We start from the raw sequence: 19985 nt of genomic DNA, 5'->3' as shown, positions 1-19985 counted from the left end.
ATAACGATAACATCTTCTCTCCTTTTTTTTCTTACTTCTTTCTTCCATTTTTTATTTACATACTATATTCTAATCTAAGATATGCTTCCTTCATTAACAATTATTTCACCTTTTATTCTTCCAATTTTTAGTCCAATTATATTATTTGCATGTTCTTTAGATCTCTCGTTCAAAATTCAGTTATCCCTAAATATTACGACAAACTAAAAATCCTCGTAACTCTAATAATCATCAATTGATTTTCTCTTGATGAAACTAACGATCTAAAGCTTTAGTTTGTTTTAATGGATTTAGAATGTGAATGTAAGATTGTAAGATACGAGATGCGATCTTTGTCCCGTTGATAAAACGGTCTGCTTATGATATTTGAAGATAAGCGTAAGTTAGTGGTTTTTTGTTGTGTGGGCTTAAAACAAAATATAACGCGTCTATTGGTGTTTGGATTTTTTTGAATAAGTTTTAAGCAACACCTTTGACTGCTGCTCTAAATTTCAGGACTCTTTTTACAACGCCATTTACTTTGATTCCGTGACTTTGCACAAAATCCGGGTTTTACCACTATAACAAACCACTCCAACTACAACTTAACGTTTCTAATTACACCTTTCCTTTATGGATCAAGACCTTCAAAAATACATTTACTCATTAAACAATATACTTGCAGCTATTGCTCACGCAAGTTTAATACTTTTATATTAATTATTAAACATTGATGTCACCTGGTAAAAGAAAAATATTCTTATTAGTTTATCATTTTCACAAATTAATAAATTAGTGCTCTCATAAAAATTAACAAATCATTTTTATTTAAATAAATTAAACTTTTGTTCTCATGTCATTGTCTTTAATACGCAACATTGTATTTATTACAGCATTTTTCGCGATACACTTGGCGTATTAACTCTTCAATTGCTTCCGATCATGTCTGAAGAGAATTGATTAATTAATTAATAGGGCAGACAGAGTATGGCAAGGTCAATATTTTAGTTCTGATTTTTTTGGACGCCGTGAATTTTTTCTGAGAGTGAAATGCTAATGCTGCATTCTGACGATCAAAGAATAACCGAATCTGAAAGTTTTCGCATATTTTGTAACTTTCAATGGATTAGTTGCAAGCTTCAAATATTTTACTGCTCATCGTTTAACACAGGGTCTGGTTAAGATTAAAAAAGTAATAATTACTATACTATATATGAAGATTATTTTAGGCTTTTTTTCCTTTTGTCTTTCCCCGAGTTTAGGTTATAATTAGTTATTCTTTTTGGGATTATATTTAGGTCTAAATAAGTACTTCATAATCCTTAATTATGTTCATTGTTGTTATGATAATTAATTATTTGATTGATAAAGGCAAATATGAATATTTTCGTATCACACTCAATTGCTCCCGGAAAGAATTCTATATTTTCTACAACATACCAATTTGGTATTGGAATTGGTGAGATACCTATTAACATCGTAATAAAAGATAATGATAACAGATTTTTTTAAATACTTCGATATAGTATATTTTTTCATTAGGTCTAGAATATGTTACCATAATAACAAATAAATAATAAATTAAAATATGTTACCCTAATAACAAATAAATAATAAATTAAAATATGTTACCCTAATAACAAATAAATAATAAATTAAAATATGTTACCCTAATAACAAATAAATAATAAATTACTAAAAAATTATATTGTAGGGAAAATTGTTAAAAAATTCTATTAAAATAATTTTTTATTTATTTTAAAATTCACATTATTTATGTAGCTAATTGCAAAAAAAATAGAAATAGAGAGATATACGAAGAAAATAATTTTTTGCTGTTGATAATTGGAATATTAAAATATGGCCTAATCAGATTATAATCTATGATACCCGGATGAAGTTGGATCATGTATGTTACCTAGGTTTAGTGGAACTTTTTTTTTAGGCTTAATACCCTATTTTGTCCCCAGTTTCGCTCGAAAATGTCAAATTAGTTCATCCTTTAAAAAATGCGTCAATTACGTCCTCACTTAATAAAATCTGCATCAATGAAATCCCTTCCGTTAAATCCGTACAAACGGCGTTAATTGTTAATTATTTTTCTCTCTTATTAAGTAACGCCGTTTGTACGGATTTAACGGAAGTGATTTCATTGATGCAGATTTTATTAAATGAGGACGTAATTGACGCATTTTTCAAAGGATGAATTAATTTGACATTTTCGAGCGAAACTGGGGACAAAATAGGGTATTAAGCCTTTTTTTTAAATCTAAAGAATATAATAATATTGTTGTTGGAAGTGGTTTTGTACAAGATGAAACGAAGAAAAAATAGGTAAATGTTGATAGTGTTATAAAAAGTCATCCCGAGGACTAAAAAGTAACGGTGTATAAGGAAATAAGAAAAATAAATTTGGAATTGAAATGATCAGATATATTTTCGTTTATGCTTGAAGTTTTATGTAAGATTTAACCTCCATGAAATTCTCATTTTTTCTGGAGTTATGTATATAGAAGTTATGTTAGAAATAACATTTGTCTTTCAAAAATGGAAGAGTTTAAAAAGCTTTTAGCATTGTGGGAAGACATGATCTCAAAAACCGCCCGAGAAAGTGTGACCACACGACTGGAGTAGGACGATGGAAGAAGATGAGGAAGGACCACCAACAACTTCCGTCTTTTACACATCCCAATGGAGGTGTAAGAAGAAAACACAGGGTACAAGAAGAAATTCCCCGGTTCAAGAATTTCCAGATTTGGGCCAGAAAATGCCTCGTTAATGAGCCCAAAAATAACAACCTGGAAGTGATTCAGCGTCTTCTTGGTGAAGCCAACGTGTAAGCTTCGATGGCTACGAATGTTCGCGCTGTATGTGGTGCGCTGAAAAGGTTCAGTCGGCCTCACGCCTCCAATTGGGTTTGGAAGAAGAAAGTTTTCTGCTGCAAGATGTCCACCGAGTCACCTTCCTTGACTCACACCATCACACTGCCTAATAAACCCAATGAACCTGTTCATATTGTTGCTGCTCCCGGCGTCTCCCATTCTGATTTCTGGTCATCGTTTATATTTCCTCTTCTTCTACTGCTTAATTTTGAAAGTGAAAGAAACGTAGATATAATCAAATACGATCCTGTTCATTTACTTTAAAATTTTAATAGAATCTAGAAGGTTTCATTCGGTTAGGTGCTATTTTTTATTGGTTCCCGTGAGAAATAATTGTAAAAGAAGATTGACTTGCATGCAAGTCGTTGTGTTTGAAAGGGGTAACTTGTTTCATTTTGTGTGTCTCGAGTCTGATAACATTAGGTAGCTGGGGTCCTTTAGGATTGTTGTTCACGTTGCCCTCCTTGCAGGAATGCTGTTGAATCATCTTTACTCAAGCAGTGGTTGCATAACTTGCAAACTGACAATGGGATTCTAGCTGATGGCACCATGACTCTGAGACAAGTTCTAGTTCAGGTAATCAAAGATATTTAGCTAAAACTTTTGATGAATGATAATCTTGTTCGTGAAAGAGGTTTTCTCTGCATTACTCTATGGTGTTGGATCTGCATCACATTGGTTTAAAATTTGTGAATATTTCACATTTAAGACGAAGGATTGGAATCTAATAGCGAAACCAAACACAACGTGCATATCTCAGTCGAGAATGCATGACAAGAAACTTAATTGATGTTTTACTCTTTCTTTTGAGGCTTTAACTAGGATTGTAATCCATAGAAGGCAGTCATTCAGAAAATATATTTTTTAAAGCTTTCGTAGACTATCAAGAAGCATATGTGATCTGATATGAGGCTGAGTATGGGTGAAGGGCAATGATCTTGCCTCTGACGGCTGAATTTTGAAGGTCTCCTTCACTTTGGTGATAGATGGAGTAATGAAGGAGGAGGGAGGCATAACGAAACCTCCATGACACATCGACACTCAAAATGAAGGTAACTGGGCAAGTATATGCTCTGATGACCATAATTGGGTTTCCTAGCCTTGCTTTTGTGGAGGAGTTGCAGTGTCCAATTAGAAGTCTTCCTCCTTGACCTACTAAGTCTGGAACATGGCTGTAGTTTCCCCTTAGACAGTGTATCTATACGAGATAATAAATCTAGTGGCCATCTCTTTAAGATTAATTGGGAAGATGGGTTTGGTCCTATTGGATTTTGGTGCTGCTGAGTCTTGGATTGGTAATTTTGCCCTGAACAATATCGTATATTTTATCATCTTAGAATTTGTTACGAGGGAATTTAAATAAAAGGATATTTACATTGTATTCTTCGTTTATTCATGTTTCCTTATAATTAGAAAAAAATCGGTGCAATTATTTTATATAAACAGGGAGTTGACATGTTTGGAAAGCGCATTGGGTTTCTCAAGTTTAAAGCGGACATTTTTGACAAGGAAACGGGGAAAAAGGTATGAGATGGTTTGCATAAAAGCTTTTCAATACACACACACACACACACATTGAATAATAGCACGCACATTGTCTTGACATTGTTTATAAAAATTATTTAAATAAATGCACTACAATATCTGAGGGCAAGCCTTGAAGCAGTCATGAGGTCTTTGATTTGTGAGCTGGAGGATATGGATTCATTCATATCTTGGAAATAGCCTCTCTGCTTCTGTGGGTATAACTCTGTACATATAACATCTCAGCCCCAATTAGGTGCCCTTTTTGTTGTGCTACACCTTGCAATCTCACATAAGTTTGGGCTTTGTGAGATTATCATATGCTTGGAACAGCATTGTACGTTCACACACATCATGTGTTTGAAAATACATGAGGGATTTGACCTGCCTGTAGTAATCTCATGGCCATGTATCAAACACATCCGCTTTAGGGATTTAAGATGATTAAGACCTTGGACTTGCCGACTGTGTTACAAATATTTAACCACTTCTATTATCTATATTTAGTGCTCCAATGCTGATCTCGTTCCTTTATAGTAAAGTAAACCATTATTAGATTCCAGGCATTGTCTTTGCAAGAGGACCAGCTGTGGCGGTGCTGATACTCCTGGAATCAGAGGGTGAAACATATGCTGTTCTTACGGAACAGGTAGATGCTGGTTCCTCGCAGCTTTTTTTGGTTTTTGGTTAACTAGATATATAACTGAATCTTTATGTTATGACTATTCTTATTTATAAGCCAAGGGTGCCTGTTGGAAGAATTATTTTGGAATTACCTGCCGGAATGCTGGATGATAACAAAGGTGATTTTGTTGGAACTGCTGTTCGTGAGGTCTATTTTTCTCTCCATCTTATCCAGTCCTTCTTTTTATACATAGCAGTGCTGAAAGTGCACGTTTTCTGGCCTTTTTACTTGTTTACCCGACATTTTTATTCACCTTTTCTAGTAATGTATATGTCTTAAACTTTACACGATTCTTGTATTTATGACTTTGATAGGTTGAAGAAGAGATTGGTATCAAGTTAAATGTAGAAGACATGGTTGACCTCACTGCTTTCCTTGACTCTACAACTGGATGCAGAGTTTTTCCCTCCGGGGTGTGTTTCTGAGACTTCTGTCTTTTGATCTTATTGCTTTTTCAAATTTCATGATCCTGCTGTGCAAGTTTTGTTAATGGCAATGAATAGTTTAGTATCATATCGTTGTTATGTTAAGATGTTGCATTTAGCAAACAATTAAGCAGTTTAATTTCTGGTCATTTGAGGTTAATATAGTCTAACTGTATATTAATAAACCTTGCAGACAAGCCTTATACTGCTACATACTGAAAATAGTTTATTAGTCCATAAATTTCTTCAAATGATTTGCTCCGAGTAAACTTATCAAATAAATTGACTTCTAAATGTGTCAAAATTATTCTTAAGAAACCATTGAAACTATCACTGTATTTGTTTATACATTTAGCTGATAGAGTTTATCCTTACTGCTTTTATCGCTTGGAAATCTAATTTTCATCTTTTTTTTCGTGACAAGGGAGGATGTGACGAAGAAATCAGTATTTTTCTTTACAGAGGGCGCGTTGACAAAGAGATAATCACACAACTAGAGGGAAAAGAGACTGGCCTTCGTGAACACGGGGAGCTAATTAAGGTACGCGTAGTACCTTACAAGAAACTCTGGCACACAACAGCGGATTGCAAAGTTCTGGTGGCTGTTGCACTGTTGGAAATGGCTATGAAAGAAGGGCTATTGCCTACTTTGTCTACTTAATTAACTAATAGAAATAGAAATATATAAAAAATAGTTATTTTTACGAGTCTAACAATATCCGTGTTGCATATTCTACCTAACAAGAAGAATTGATTTTTATTGTTGTGCTAGCACTATTTGGACCTTGCCAAGAAATTCTTAGTTGTACCATAACATTTTTCGAACATAACATTTTATCATGGAAAGTATATTTAAAAGACTGTTTTCCTATTGTTTATCTTTTAATCAAATTAGTGAAGCGTTTCTAAGGTTCTTACTAAAAGGGAAAAAGACCGAAGAAGATTATTGCTGAAAACTTCTGTATTCACATTTTGTATTTCATCATCAAAAGGTACAATATATATACATATGAAGGATGACCTAATAGGATAAATGAGGAAAAAATAATTACAAAATTGTCCTATATACAGCTCACTACACGGTAGTACAATTTTCTGTTATGCTACCCACAACACTTTTTGTTATTTTCATTTTGCATTTCTGTTTTGGCCTAATTGTGTAACGATTTGAGCTTTTCTTAATTTAGCCCCCACAAGCTGGAGGTAGGAAAATGTTAACCAACTCCAGATGAAAAAGCCTTGGGGGTAAAGCTTTAGTAAAGATGTCAACCACTTGATGGGAGGAGAAAACTGGTAGTAGTTGCATTAAATCTGCTTGAGATTTTTCACGAACAAGATGACAGTCAATATCTAAATGTTTGGTGTGTTTATGAAATGCTCGATTGACAACAATGTGAAGGGCGCTTTGGTTGTCATAAAATAGCACCACAAGCTTGGAACAAGTGATTTTAAGATCATGGAGTATATAAGACCGTCATTGGAATTCACAGTTCACAGGTGGTGGATGCAAGAGCACGATACTTAGCCTTATAAGAAGAACGGGTCACAATGTTTTGTTTCTTGGTTTTTCATGAGATTAAAGAATTTCCAAGAATGAAACAATAACCAGTAGCGATGAGAAACAATGCAAGTTGCCCAATCAACATCACTAAAGCAAGTATTTGGAGAAAAGAATCTTTGTGAAAAAAAAAAAGGCCCTTACCCGAGCAAGTTTTGAGATAACGTACAACTAGCATGGCAGCATTTTGATGTGCTTTAGTTGGACAAACCATAAATCGACTGAGTATTGTGGCATAAACAATGTTCAAACGAGTACTTGTGAGATAAACAAATGTCTAATCAATCGTCGGTAGGATAAAGGGTCTGCCAACAAGGGGCTTGTGTTATGATGGAGACGAAAATGCATTACTGGCAGCTAATTGCTGAAGTCGTGAATGATTAATAGAGGCAAAAGTAATGTTTCAAAGTAATCCAGCCCTTCAATTTAGGAAAAACCCTTGGTGGCAATGAGACGCGCTTTATAGCGTTCAACATTTCCAACTGGTTTTCGTTTGATGACTCACTTGCAACCAACAGGTATAACATTACTTGTAACAAATAAGTGTAACATTTATAGGCTTGTCCAACAAGGATTGAGAAGGCTCATGCTCACAAGAAAACTCAGATGGCTTTCTTGCACCTCTAAATTGTTTTACAATTCTAAAACTATTATTATCTGTAATTCAAAAAATTATACATTTCATTTTTTGTGTTTTAACGAATTTCAAAATTTTTTAAAGAATTTTTTAATTTTGAAATTCATTAAAAAGAAATGTAACCTTTAAGAGTATTTTCAAAAAATTAGAAATGCAGAATGAAATGTTTATAGGTACGTGAAGAAAAAACAAAAGACTCAACAAATAACAAATAATTATGAGATTCATAGAAACGATAATACAAACTATTATTACTTCCTACACCTCCTTGTTTTTCTTCCTACACCTCCATTAACTATATTTTATTCTTTATTAAAAATATTAAAAACCCTAAAATTCTAATTTTGTGTAAGTTGTTCCTTTCTACACCTCTCTTTTTTTTTCTTCATGCACCCCCATAAACAATATTTTATCCTTTATTAAGAAAATATTAAAAACCCTAAAATTCTAATTTCACATTCCTTTCCTTCCTTACATCGCGAAATGTTCTACACCTTCCTCCCTCATACTTCATTTGCTTCTTTTACACAAAGTCGTCGTGTAGGATTGAAGACGAAATTCTCACTTGTGATGAGAGGTGAAAGATTGAAGAAGAACGAAAATTTGGAGAAGAATAACAATTGAAAAGAAGTTTTTGGGTTATTTAAAAAAGAAGAAAAGAACTTTCAAAATGAGTGTTTTGAAAAGTATTTATGAATCCAAAAATATCATTTTGAAACATCCATTTCAGAATATATCTTTTTTAATACTTTAGAATCACTATTCCCAAAGGTATTTATGTGTATATATGTTGATGATTTTCTCATTAGAGAAAGTAATAATAGAGAATTGAACAATTCAAAAATTTTAATGATTGAATTCGAAATGACTAACCTTGATAGATTGAGTGAGGTATTTCCTTGGGATGGAATTTGTGGAAAATGAGAAAGGCCTGATACTGCACTAAAAGAAGCATGCTAAATACTAAACAAGTACTTGTGTAACAGGAGACCATATATATACTTCTCAGTGAGAGTTTTCTCAATAGATTTATGCAAAGAGGGTGTTACGATACATAAAGGGAACTTTAGATTTTGGGATATTGTTTCCTAAATCTGATCAAGTGAATAACAAGTTGTTAGTGTTATTCATATGTAGATTGGTGTGGTGATAGTATTAATAGAAAAAGCACCACACCACAGGTTGGGTGTTTATATTCATGGAAGCACCAATTTCTTGATAGAGTCAAATATATATAACAGGATCAAGTGTTGCTTATCAAGCTTCGTAATTGAATTCTACCATGAGTCAAATGGATATTGAGATAGAAAAACATATTCAGTTGAGGAGCAAACATATAGAAACTAGATTTCATCAATCATTTGAAGAATGAGAAATTTAAGATGTTGAAAGATGAACTAGGCATTGTTAGTGCTAATACTTGAATCAAGGAAAGATGTGTATGTTTTTGAGAGTGAATAATTACTTATTAGAGAGTGTGTTCTTCCTTCCTCTAACAACAAACTGTACTTCACAACCACTTTTTAATTGAGAATCATCGATAAAATATGCTGTGTATATTTTATAAATTCTTATATCAAATAAATAAACAAGGAATTATGTTAAAACAACGTGCAACCATACACAATAATCCTAAACCCAACAATTTTTTACTACATTTTTTTATTATGCAATTTTATTATTGTCCAACAATTATTAAATGTCTAAAATAACTCGATAATTTATGTCAAATTAACATCCATCTTAACCAAAAAAAATAAGTTCATAATTCTGGAGAAGAAACACAGTATAAATCAAAGACAGATGAATTACTTTCCAAAAGAGGTATGCGATCTTCAAAATATAATATTGCTGATGGGGACAAGACAACTAAATAGCAATGCTTTGCTTTCAGTGAATTACTCTGTCAGACCTTGCTGGATACAAAATCCTTATCCGTGGCATCCCATATAGTGGTGCCATCACACGTACAGAGCTTTTTATAGTTCTCGCCCACTCCTGCACTTCTGGCAATTACTGCAGCTGTTATACCATGTTTTGTTTTATCTTCAGTTGCATATACCACCATAGATCTTCCAATAAGATCTGCCACCCTCAGTTTTTCTTTGACCCCAGTGTAGAAGGCATCACCATTTTCATTGGCTTCTAGTGTTCCCAGGTCGCCAAGTGGCTGAAAAATCCAATCAAGCATGTCTCGTTATCCAAATCAAACATAAAAATGTCTCGTTATGTTTGGTTTGGAATCTAAATTTTGAAAATATTTTTTTTATAAATTAACTTTACTGTTTTGAACCCAACATGAAAAATACGGTTTGAATTGACTTTTTTTAATCAGATTGTGCTTGAAACACTAAGAACGATAAAATTATAGTAACTTCATAATACCCACTCTATCACCCATATTTAGGATATATTAGATCTATTAACTAAGAACTGCAAAATTGCCAATTTCAACTGTTAAAACTAAAATCCGCTGACATCCAACAAAATGTGAACGAGCTTGTTTGTACATGACCAACGTAAAGAAAGACTTTAAATCATAGTTCATATTTTCCAACTTCCAACCACAGAATTTAATTTATAAATTGTATCAAAATATTAAATTATTTGACGCAACATTCTTTTAAGATTTCTAAAAATCACCATTCCTCTATCAGTAACAACAGAACTCAACCAAAAAAAGGTAAGAGTACAACAAATAAACTAGACCGACTGCAAGGGACTCAAATCACCGGCTTCATTTCCTGCTCAAAAACTCTATCCCTCCAATTAAATAGTGATACTCAATTAAAACATCCACCCCATTTAATTTAGTATAACTTTGTTTGTATGAACAATTTTATATTTATTTTAACCTTATAAAATTAACTTATAAAATAAAATTTGTGTAGTTATATATTATAATATTTTTAGCTAATGTAGGATCTTCGTCATGTTATAATATTGTGTCATTAACATTCTTATCTAAAACATTATTTCCTGAAATGAGGAGCCGACACATACTGAAATACTAAAAACCACCATAGACGGTGAGGTAAAACCTGTGGAGTATCGTTGTTGGCCCCCTAGTCTCTCCCTCAACGACAGCCTATGCAAGCTCGTAGACATGATGATGTAGATAATGGGCCTAGTGCTAGTTAGTCACTGTTGCAAGCAAAGACAACAACAATCCACTTTTTGATATACCATTTTCTAACCTTGAGATTTCCTCCCTGAAATTTATCAACATGTTTTCTATTTCTCTTCGATCTCATACTGCAGATTGTACTGGAAGAAGCATCACTCTCCACTCGACTCGCCCCAAATGCAACTGCACTCTGGTTGCATCTCTTATCGAAATTATTTTGTAAACTTAATTAAGAAAGAAAGGAATTGATACTACTGCATGTGTGAGAAAAAGAAGAAACTGAATAACCCCCCCAAAGGCAGTTATTCTTCCGTGAAACTTAATTAAAAATAAGATGGATTTTCAATTGACGTGTCATAATTAGATACAAGGGGCAGAGTGTGGAATTATAATAAAAAAGACAGGTCATGCATCAATACAAGACTACTCAAGTACTGACAAAGGGGCAGAGAATGCATTATTCAATTTGGTAAAATAGGCTTTTGTTCCACTCAAAAAGGCTATCGAGGGCCTCGGTCTAGTCAGCCCGGGATAATAGGAACTGGCTTTGAAATTTCCAGAGGGTGTTGCATATAGCTTCTTTTTATCAACTCTGTATATCCCAATTAATCTGTGTCCGCCCAAGGAGGTTCAAGGGCTGACCTCCTTAAAACTTAGTCATTGGATTAGTCCAAATCAACGGGTCAGATTATTTTGAGTACCCAGTCTCAAGCCAAAGGAACGAAGAGACCTGCATTAATTAGTATCAGCCCTAGGAAGTTCAGGGGCTGATCTTCTTAAAACTTAGTCATTGGATTAATCCGAATAAACGGGTAGGATTATTTTGAGTGTACAGTTTTAAAAGTATCTAGTGTAGCCAAGGATTTTTTTTTTTTTGAGATATTCTATGTGCATCTTCCTTCCTAAATACTTGGTAATCAATGGCTGGGACTAAAGCATAAATACTTGCTTGTATAGGAACTAAAATACATAGTTTCCATGTATACGGACGGACCAAGACACAAATTGTGGGCAAGTGTGAAAACCAAATGAATATTTAAGCCTAGAAGAAATATGTCTAAACCATGTAAAGAAAAGAGAAATTTAACGGTATGTGGAAAATCATACCTCTTTGGTGTTTTCCTCATTTATCGGATTGAATATTTTACCAGTGCTTGCTGCACCTCTAGTCAGATCTCCGAACTCATTAATAGACCAACCGTGCTTTCCTGGTGACAGCCCACTAAAGTTGGCTTCAATCCTAGCTAGTTCCATGTTTACTTGAGCCAGGCGAACAACACCAAAAATATCTGGACCTTTGAATTCGGAAACAGCAGCAGATATCAAGAAATCTGAAAGGCAAAAAAAAGATTTAACTGAATCAGATGTTATACGAAAGCTGAAACCATGAAAACAGAAGTAAAAACTTATTGCTGACAGTCATATTACTCGAATGAGTCCCTTAAGCACAAGTGCCGCAATGTGTAATAAATGATATAACAGCATAATTAAAAACAAGGAAATCAGGAGACGCCATACAACTAAAAATATTTATTTAAACTGTATCTGCTGCAGCTAAGCTAAGCAAAAACAAGGTTATTCCAAATTGGGGTTGACAAAGAGAATGTTACAGACAAAGAGCCCAATTCATCCCGAAAACAACATTCTGCTGAAACAGAAATGGACCACAATGCACATCCTGCTACCTCATGTTTTTGCATTTAAGAATATAGTTAGAATTCTTCTAGAATATGATGAGTTGTATAGTGGTTATGCTCTTGTACTATTTTCTGTTTTCTTTTATTCCTTCTTATCCACGTGTTATAGCAGTATATATGGTGTACCTTTCTTTCATCAATATACAGGGAATTTCCTTTCCAATATCTTCTCTTTCTCTTTTTGTTTTTCCCTTTTATGTTATCAAGAGCTTTTCTCTAAAATGTCAGGCTTAGCTTCCAATACATCCAACCCTAGGTTTGATGGAAATTCCTCAAATCCACCACCTGACCCCTCCCAAAATCCTTCCCGTCCATATTACATCCACCCTAGAGAAAGTCCCTCGTCAGTCATTGTTTCACCAGCTCTCGTTGGCAAAAAGACTTTGATTGAAGAGTTGCTTTTACTCTATTATTGCTTAAAATTGACAGTAAGAGCAAACAGAAACCCTATATAAGATATTCTACTGCTTCATTAAAATAAAAGACAAAACAGACACAATAAAAATGGAATAATGTAGGAATAAATAGCAGAGAGAAGCAGTATCCCATGTAATATGATCATTTCCGATATTCAGAGAGGCTTGAAAATGTTTCCCGATATGGGTACGAGATTGTGAAACCTTAGATAAATTTATTTTAAAAAGAATGGTTCATATAACTGCTCCACCCCTCCAACTCTGTTTTTTGTTGCCATGAACCAAATTGGACTGACGCTCATTGAAGCTGAAATTCACATTTCTGGTACTTCTGTTTACTCCGCAACATCATTTATGAAGGAAAGAAAGTATAAAACAATAATCGATGCAACAAATAATCAAAAAAGGATGCAACACTAAGCCCAAGAAGGGAAGAATCGAATCAGGGTCTCATTTGAGGATGGGGAAGGGTAACTCAGCCACTGGCAAACCTTGGTTGAAACATTCACAACTTGGAGAAGTGCTGGCATCACCATTATCCAAGTCATGAAAATGCCTGCCAGTTGATCCGAAAATCTTTCCCTCTCCCTCCAAGAGGTTGCCTTTGGGAAGCAGCCTAGGTTCCAGTATCATCAGAACCACAGCCATAGTGAACGTGATGTTTGGGAAAAAATTGATCTTCGAGGAGCTCATTCTCGCATCGTCAAAATCCGAAGAGAAGACTTTGGAGTATCATGCAGACAATATGGCTTCCTCCATCATGGTTACAAGCCATTGGAGTTGAGCCAACTTAAGGTCCCCAGCGAGAATGATCTATATTTTGAGCTGGCCAACTCCTTATTTCCAATTTGGAGAAAGTGCTGGGTTCAGATCCATATGGGGAAATTTGGAGAAATCGAGAAAGAAAGGATCAAGAGGGAGGGATATCTTGGAAAAGAGAAAGACAAAGCAAAAAATTCTGAACTTTCAATTTTAAAATAAATATATCTTAACATTCAATAATTGTTTCCCATAGTGAGAGACATCCTCAAGCCTCTGTTTGGAGTGGAAACAAACAGGGGCCAAGTCTCCCAACCTAGCATCAACCCAATACATATATGAAGTCATATACTTATAGAAATAAGGTGATTGAGTCCTTTTAATTGGAGAAAATATAACAAATGTATCTATCATCAAGACTCATAAGTAAATTATCCAAAAATGTTGAAAATAAAAGCTAAAGCTTCTAAATTTGACTTTGTGTTCGTTTGTTGTAACAGACTTGGAACCAAAAATGTGGAGACTAAGGAATATACTATTAGGTATACAAGTTGTATGCCTTAGTATGTTACGAGTTTTTCAAAGAAAAGGAGCTTATTTCTCTGTCTGCGACAGTGAAAGAAGTAAACGAACTACCGTGACAAGGATGTAGTTTAAAGGAGCATACAAACTCAAGTTTTAAGAGGTGAAAATAAACATCCAACTTCATAATTATCACACTCATTCCTCCAAATAAACAAAATAAAGAGTAAACCACTAACATTATTTTTGCAGATTTTACAGTCTCATGTAAGGTGATTAACTTAGAAAAGGTAGTACTCTGCATCAAAATGATTTTGGTAAAATTGACTTTGAAATAAACTCTACACTAAAATGATGGGGATGTGTTTCCAAATTAATCTCACTCACATTTTTTACTTTGAAAAAGTCCCAGCGAGTGAAATTGGTTTTGGGCGCTAACAAAGCACGAAAGTCGTTAAGGAAAGCTTAGCATTACAAAATTTACAATTCAAACCGTGACAAAGCACGAAATTGACTAGCAAACCTTCCGGTATTCCTTGTCCAATTAACCGGGCTTTTCTACCAGTCTGCTCCAAGGCTTCAGTCATGGTCTTAACCGGCGTTGAACCAAGAATCCTTACAACCTGATTGCTCAAGTCCACCTCTACGTTCTTAACTCCTGAAAAAAAAATGCGAGGAGCCAAATAACGTGAACCAAGAAATCTATGGGGTGCTTAAAACCAATAGAATTGTGAATCGATATAATTTAATGTCAGCAAATCAGCTCAAAATAAACCCGTTCTGTTCTAAAGTTCCTCTACTTATGTTAGGGTTTACCTAGTCTCATGGCATTCAAGTGTGTACAGCCTGTGGGAATATCTTCCTATATAGAAGTCCCCCTTAGCATCATTATTGGAAAGTTTTTAATTGTTTCCATGATCTTGTCTAAAATCTTGGGGACAGAAGACTACGACCGTATTTGTTTCCCCTCAATCACTATCCAAATTGTGGGGAGAAGTACATTATATTTCACGAGAACTTATCTTATTAAGAGAAACTGGACATGGGCTAGGCAACGGTAACTACTGTAGCTAATGCACAATATACCTCAAATCCTGTCCTATAAACTTTGATCGGTTGGAGGTTACAAACTCCAATTCCATTCATTCATGGTTCCAAACACGTTGAATGCAGAAAATAAATTACACAAGCTGGTCCAAGCACTTAACGAAACACTTACCATTAATCTCGTGCAACTTATTTTTGACAGCATTAACACAACCTTCGCATTTCATATCCACCATGTACTCCGTCTGACCTCACAAGAAAACAAATTAGGAACTAACTAAGAATTTGACTTAACCGAGCCAAATAGCGAAGAGAGAGAACATCTAACTGACCAGTAACTCGGGCAAGACGGCATCAGGCTGCGTGAGAAAAGAAGGGAACCATTACATAGCGGGGAATTAAGTAATTGAGAGAAAAGTAGGAGAGATAAGAATGAGGAACCTGAGAAGAGAGTTTGTGATCCATGTGGAGAACAGAGGGAGGGGTAGCAAGTGTTTTGAGAAGGCCGAATCTATTGGAGGAATTGGAAGATTCGGAAGAGCGAGAGAATGAGGAAGATGACGATGATGAAGAAGATGAAAGAGAAGAGAAGGCGAAGGCTGCAGGAATAGCTGCTACAGCAGTTGCTGTTGTTGCTACTGACCTCAGAAATGCCATTTTACTCCAACTATTCCTTCTTTATTTATTTATTACACAGAACAAAACGCACTCAGGCTGGTAGGTAGGTAGCTACCTCTATGTTTGTTTCATGCCATTTCATTCCAGATGGATCCACACTTCTCCACCTTTCAAGTAGTTTTCACCTCCACCACTTTCGTTTGGATTTTATGTTTGGGTCCATCAAAATTGGCTCAGGCCTTTTCTTCCTACACCCTTATTATTACTAACTGCAGCAACATATTAAAATAAAAAGACTGAAACACCCTCACTCCTTACACCACATCAACATTCTCACTACCTTCACCGCTCCCACCATCACCCTGCATCTCCATTCCCTAGTGTAGAGAAGAAAAGGAAGACAGGGAGCTCGTTCAAAAAAACTTATTCGGAAAAACTCACTCCAAAAAAGTCATTTTTACTAAGTAAAACGTTTATTTTAAAAGTATAGGGATGCAGGAAGAAAAACTATTTGCTAAAGGCAGACCACATCATTTGAGCCCTAAACACACTGTTCAATACATGGTTTTTTCTAATATTTATTTTCATCGAATTTTATGCATATAAATTCAACAAATATTAATGATCACTGTGCTACCTCGAAACACTTTTTCTATTATGAATGCATAAACAGTTTTCCTGAAAAACATGTGCCTCGGTAGGCATTCAAAGTCATCATTTTTATATTTTTTAAATATTCAGTCTTGTATACCATTTTTATAAACCTTCTTGGGGTATGTTTTAGAAGTCGCCATTATTGAAGTATTAACACACCGATTCTAGATTTATTGATTCAACCTTGATTTTAACAAAATAATATAACGTTCAAAACAAACGTAAGAATAAAATAGTTCATAATATTTATATTTAAGGTTCAATAGTATATAATAAATTATTTGAAAGCAATAAATTTCTTGAACAATGACAAATACTTTACTTTTTTACTTTTGAGGAAAAAAATAACATTTGATTTATAATTCTTAAAAGTTCAAACCATTAAGAACCAAGTTTTCATCTATCTTTTTTTTAAAATTATTGTATTTATCGATTTTCAAATTAATTGAACTCGATTTTGTAGTTTAAATTAACCCATTGGTCCAATCCATTCTTATTTCATAAGTAGGGGCATTATGTTTCTTTCTCCACTCCTTCAAATTTCTCCCTTCACCCTATTAAAAAGGATTTTGTTACTCTAATTTTATGGCTTATCATTTAATTTACATATACATAAATATTTATATATTAGGCGACAATCATAACATAACAGAATAGACGTGACTCTTTCCGTCCTCTGTATTAAATATTGCCGGTAAGGTCAAAATTAGTAATATTTTTAATATATCTGTCATTTTAATTTGAATATAAAAATACATAAAACAAAATAATAATTTCAATCTATTTATATAAATAATATAAAATTTATAAACACTTATATAATCTTTTTAAACTATTGGGCACCTTATTTATCATGGGCCCTCAACCATGGCACCCAGACGAGTTAGCTGAAAGAAAACTGGGGAAGAGCTTGTGAAGTAAAATAATAATAATAATAATTCATAATAATAATCCAGTGTATATAGACTGTGCAACCAAAAGCACGACAAACAAGTGTACAAACAAAAAATTGAGCAGAAGAATGAATGTCCATTCTGTAAATAAACTATTTTACTCAATTGAATCATAGGTTTCTAACGAGGAAAAAGAACACGAAAATACAATGAAATGAGTGAACAGTACAAAGATAAGTTGAACATAGGAGATAGGAGGCTCCAAGGCTAAAATGCCACCTTAATTAAACAGCATAGATACCCAAAATAAGAGGAGGAAAGAAATCCCCGTGAATGTTGCTTTGCCTGCTCCTGATTCACCTGATCCAGGAGTCGCTGCAAGGACAAAATTCAATGTTTATGAACCAAGAAAACAAATTCTACTTTACAAACTCCAAATTTCAGCTACTTGGAAATTTATTACAGATGTGTGGTTCACACGAAAGTTCATTTTTCACAATTTATCATTTTGTGGTTACTATTGTGTTCGACCGAAGGTTCGTTCGTGCCATGATAGCCCTCGTGAAAGATAGTGGGTGAGAAAGATGAGAAAAAGAAATTGCATGTTTACGCTTTATGATTCTTCTGACTTAAATCCAAGCTCATCAATGAATACTGTACCACATCTATTATAATATGCATTTCAAAACTCTATTTCTGGTAGGTAGACAAGAATACGCGTCATTTTGGCCATTTCCCAAATGACATTTGACTATCTCATTTAATTAAATTTTAATCATATTTATCAATTCAATTAACTTTACCAGATTATTTTACTAAATTCTAAACTGCACTCAGTGATTGGCAGGATTTACTCAAAAGGAGAAAATTCAGAGCAGGGAGCAGCGTGTATTGTTTTTCTTCTTTTTCTCAATAGGCCAAATATCTTTAAATGGTATTTTTTTCTGAAATACTTTAACCGTAAAAAATTCTTCAATAATTATTAAAATAATTTACAAATTTATCTTTCAAATAATAAAACATTCGTCGGTCAGATTATCTGAAACGTATGTTCATGAAGGTGATGAAAGTGTATAACATCTCTATTAGTATTATCTATCGTTTTCTGTTGAATATTATTATCTGGCACTCCATAAACAAAGCACATAAGAAGAAATTAAATTTGGCGATGTTGAAAGACGTTTTTACCTGGAGGTGCCCTTGAAGCGGGAGCAGGAGCTGAAAATTAAGAAGTAGAATAAACAGAACAAAATTAGTACTACAAGCAACCACAATTAATGCATGCACTCATCTGAAAACACACTCAATAACACCTATCAAAATCTGAAAGGCTATGAACAGAAACTCTGGACACTGATGTAATTTCTCGGACAAATTCTTGAAATAGATAAATCAGAAAATAATTATAAAACATGTGAGTCCTATTTAGAAACTAAATTATATATCAAATACAACTTAAAAAAAAAAAGTGAAGTTGTAGAAGAACACTTTTTCAAGATAATTTTTTTATAATGTTTTTACCATTTAGATCATTTTTAAAAAAATAAACAAATCATTTTCGTGATAAGTTGTCCCAAGGACTCAATTTGTTGAAAATCCACCAAATTTAGTAGGAAGATTAGAAGCGAGCAATACATAAACGCACACAAGAAAATGAAAATTAAAGTGGAGAGAAGCGAGAAGAAAGTAAATAAGTTGAAAAAGATGTAAATATGAATTGAATTTTTTGAACGGAGTCCCAAAATAGGCATAGAAACAAAAGATATATGTACCATTGCAATTGGTGAGATCACTGGTGACGCCGCAGCGGCGACTGAGACCGAGAGCACTGTCGATAGAGATATTGAAATTTTCAAGCAGGCCAGGGGTGTAGAAAAGGTTGCAGAGGCAAGCGAGTTCGTTTTCTACGGTTCGCTTGAGTGGGTCGCAGCAAGAACTGGGTGGGGTGCCGGTGGAATTCAAGTAGTCCATGCACGGAATCAGCTCTTGGGCGCAAGTGCCGGTAGTTCCAGATTGCGCCTCTGCCAAACTCATCGTCAAGGCCAAAACCACCACCAACGACAGCAAACATTTGCATCCACCCATTTTTTCTTGTGTTTCTTCCCACTCCAACGATCGATCCTGTATGTGGGAAATTTTGATTTCCGTGTCTGTGGAGTATGATCTCCTTTTCCTCTCTCTCTCTTTCTCTCTCTACGGTTCCTTTTGGGATTGTTACGTTAGGTGAGAGGTGAGGTTCTTTTCCTGCTTTATAGATCCTGTTGTTGCCTCGCTGGCACGATTATGTACGCTATGATGAAATTCATGATTTATTTTTCTGCTGCAATATTTTGATGAAATTGGTTTTTAATAAATTTTATATCAGAGTTGAAATGTATACGGTGATGTGAGAAATTATTGGTGTTGTGAATTGGCCATACTTTATGTGGATGACAAGTCCACCAACTTTCGTTCTACGCGTCACTTCATCCTATAATTATACGTACATCGTTATTTTCTTGAAACAATTTCAAACAGTATCATTTTATGAAGTTTGAATAAATTTATACATAGTATACTTTT

At 34.2% G+C, this 19985-nt stretch overlaps 3 protein-coding genes across 5 annotated transcripts; 1 reads left to right on the top strand and 2 right to left on the bottom strand.

The window, feature by feature from the left end:
• Positions 1-2535: 2535 nt before the first annotated feature.
• Positions 2536-6368, top strand: LOC124821148 (nudix hydrolase 14, chloroplastic). The gene is made up of 7 exons (XM_047292990.2): positions 2536-3031; positions 3332-3437; positions 4308-4385; positions 4942-5034; positions 5125-5217; positions 5385-5483; positions 5920-6368. The coding sequence occupies exons 1-7, from the start codon at positions 2826-2828 to the stop codon at positions 6154-6156; spliced, it is 912 nt and encodes a 303-aa protein (XP_047148946.1). The 5' UTR covers positions 2536-2825; the 3' UTR covers positions 6157-6368.
• A 2955-nt stretch (positions 6369-9323) lies between these two features.
• Positions 9324-16028, bottom strand: LOC124821149 (copper chaperone for superoxide dismutase, chloroplastic/cytosolic). 3 transcript variants are annotated; one of them, XM_088104856.1, is made up of 8 exons: positions 15700-16028; positions 15591-15617; positions 15431-15503; positions 14735-14869; positions 11925-12148; positions 10888-11007; positions 10732-10817; positions 9812-9860 (listed from the first exon to the last, which is right to left on the bottom strand). In XM_088104856.1, exons 1-7 carry the CDS (start codon positions 15913-15915, stop codon positions 10779-10781), a joined length of 834 nt encoding a protein of 277 aa, XP_087960982.1. In that variant the 5' UTR covers positions 15916-16028; the 3' UTR covers positions 9812-9860; positions 10732-10778. The 3 variants fall into 3 exon arrangements, with proteins under 3 accessions (XP_087960980.1, XP_087960982.1, XP_087960981.1); XM_088104855.1 differs by having other exon boundaries at positions 10732-10778; XM_088104854.1 differs by lacking the exons at positions 10732-10817; positions 10888-11007 and having other exon boundaries at positions 9324-9860; positions 15700-16023.
• Positions 16029-17448: 1420 nt separating this feature from the next.
• Positions 17449-19659, bottom strand: LOC124821145 (non-specific lipid transfer protein GPI-anchored 7-like). Its single transcript, XM_047292987.2, has 3 exons — positions 19196-19659; positions 18612-18641; positions 17449-17798 (listed from the first exon to the last, which is right to left on the bottom strand). The coding sequence occupies exons 1-3, from the start codon at positions 19506-19508 to the stop codon at positions 17704-17706; spliced, it is 438 nt and encodes a 145-aa protein (XP_047148943.2). The 5' UTR covers positions 19509-19659; the 3' UTR covers positions 17449-17703.
• Positions 19660-19985: the final 326 nt, after the last annotated feature.

The sequence above is a fragment of the Vigna umbellata genome, chromosome 1 (genome assembly GCF_029865625.1).
Source record: "Vigna umbellata cultivar VRB3 chromosome 1, Vumbellata_1.0, whole genome shotgun sequence".
Lineage (NCBI taxonomy): Eukaryota > Viridiplantae > Streptophyta > Magnoliopsida > Fabales > Fabaceae > Vigna > Vigna umbellata.
The sequence above is the reverse complement of the archived record's forward strand: the minus strand, read 5'-3'. Positions and strand labels throughout refer to the sequence as shown.

Coding starts and splice junctions, on each gene's coding strand:
- LOC124821148 (XM_047292990.2), top strand. CDS start 2,826: ATGGCTACGAATGTTCGCGCTGTATGTGGTGCGCTGAAAAGGTTCAGT. Junction 3,032..3,331: donor GTCTCCCATTCTGATTTCTG/GTCATCGTTTAT, acceptor CCCTCCTTGCAG/GAATGCTGTTGAATCATCTT. Junction 3,438..4,307: donor TGAGACAAGTTCTAGTTCAG/GTAATCAAAGAT, acceptor TTATATAAACAG/GGAGTTGACATGTTTGGAAA.
- LOC124821145 (XM_047292987.2), bottom strand. CDS start 19,508: ATGGGTGGATGCAAATGTTTGCTGTCGTTGGTGGTGGTTTTGGCCTTG. Junction 18,642..19,195: donor TGATCTCACCAATTGCAATG/GTACATATATCT, acceptor CTTAATTTTCAG/CTCCTGCTCCCGCTTCAAGG. Junction 17,799..18,611: donor CGCTTCAAGGGCACCTCCAG/GTAAAAACGTCT, acceptor TTGTCCTTGCAG/CGACTCCTGGATCAGGTGAA.
- LOC124821149 (XM_088104854.1), bottom strand. CDS start 15,915: ATGGCATTTCTGAGGTCAGTAGCAACAACAGCAACTGCTGTAGCAGCT. Junction 15,504..15,590: donor CCGTCTTGCCCGAGTTACTG/GTCAGTTAGATG, acceptor TTGTGAGGTCAG/ACGGAGTACATGGTGGATAT. Junction 9,861..11,924: donor ATGAGGAAAACACCAAAGAG/GTATGATTTTCC, acceptor TGGATTTTTCAG/CCACTTGGCGACCTGGGAAC.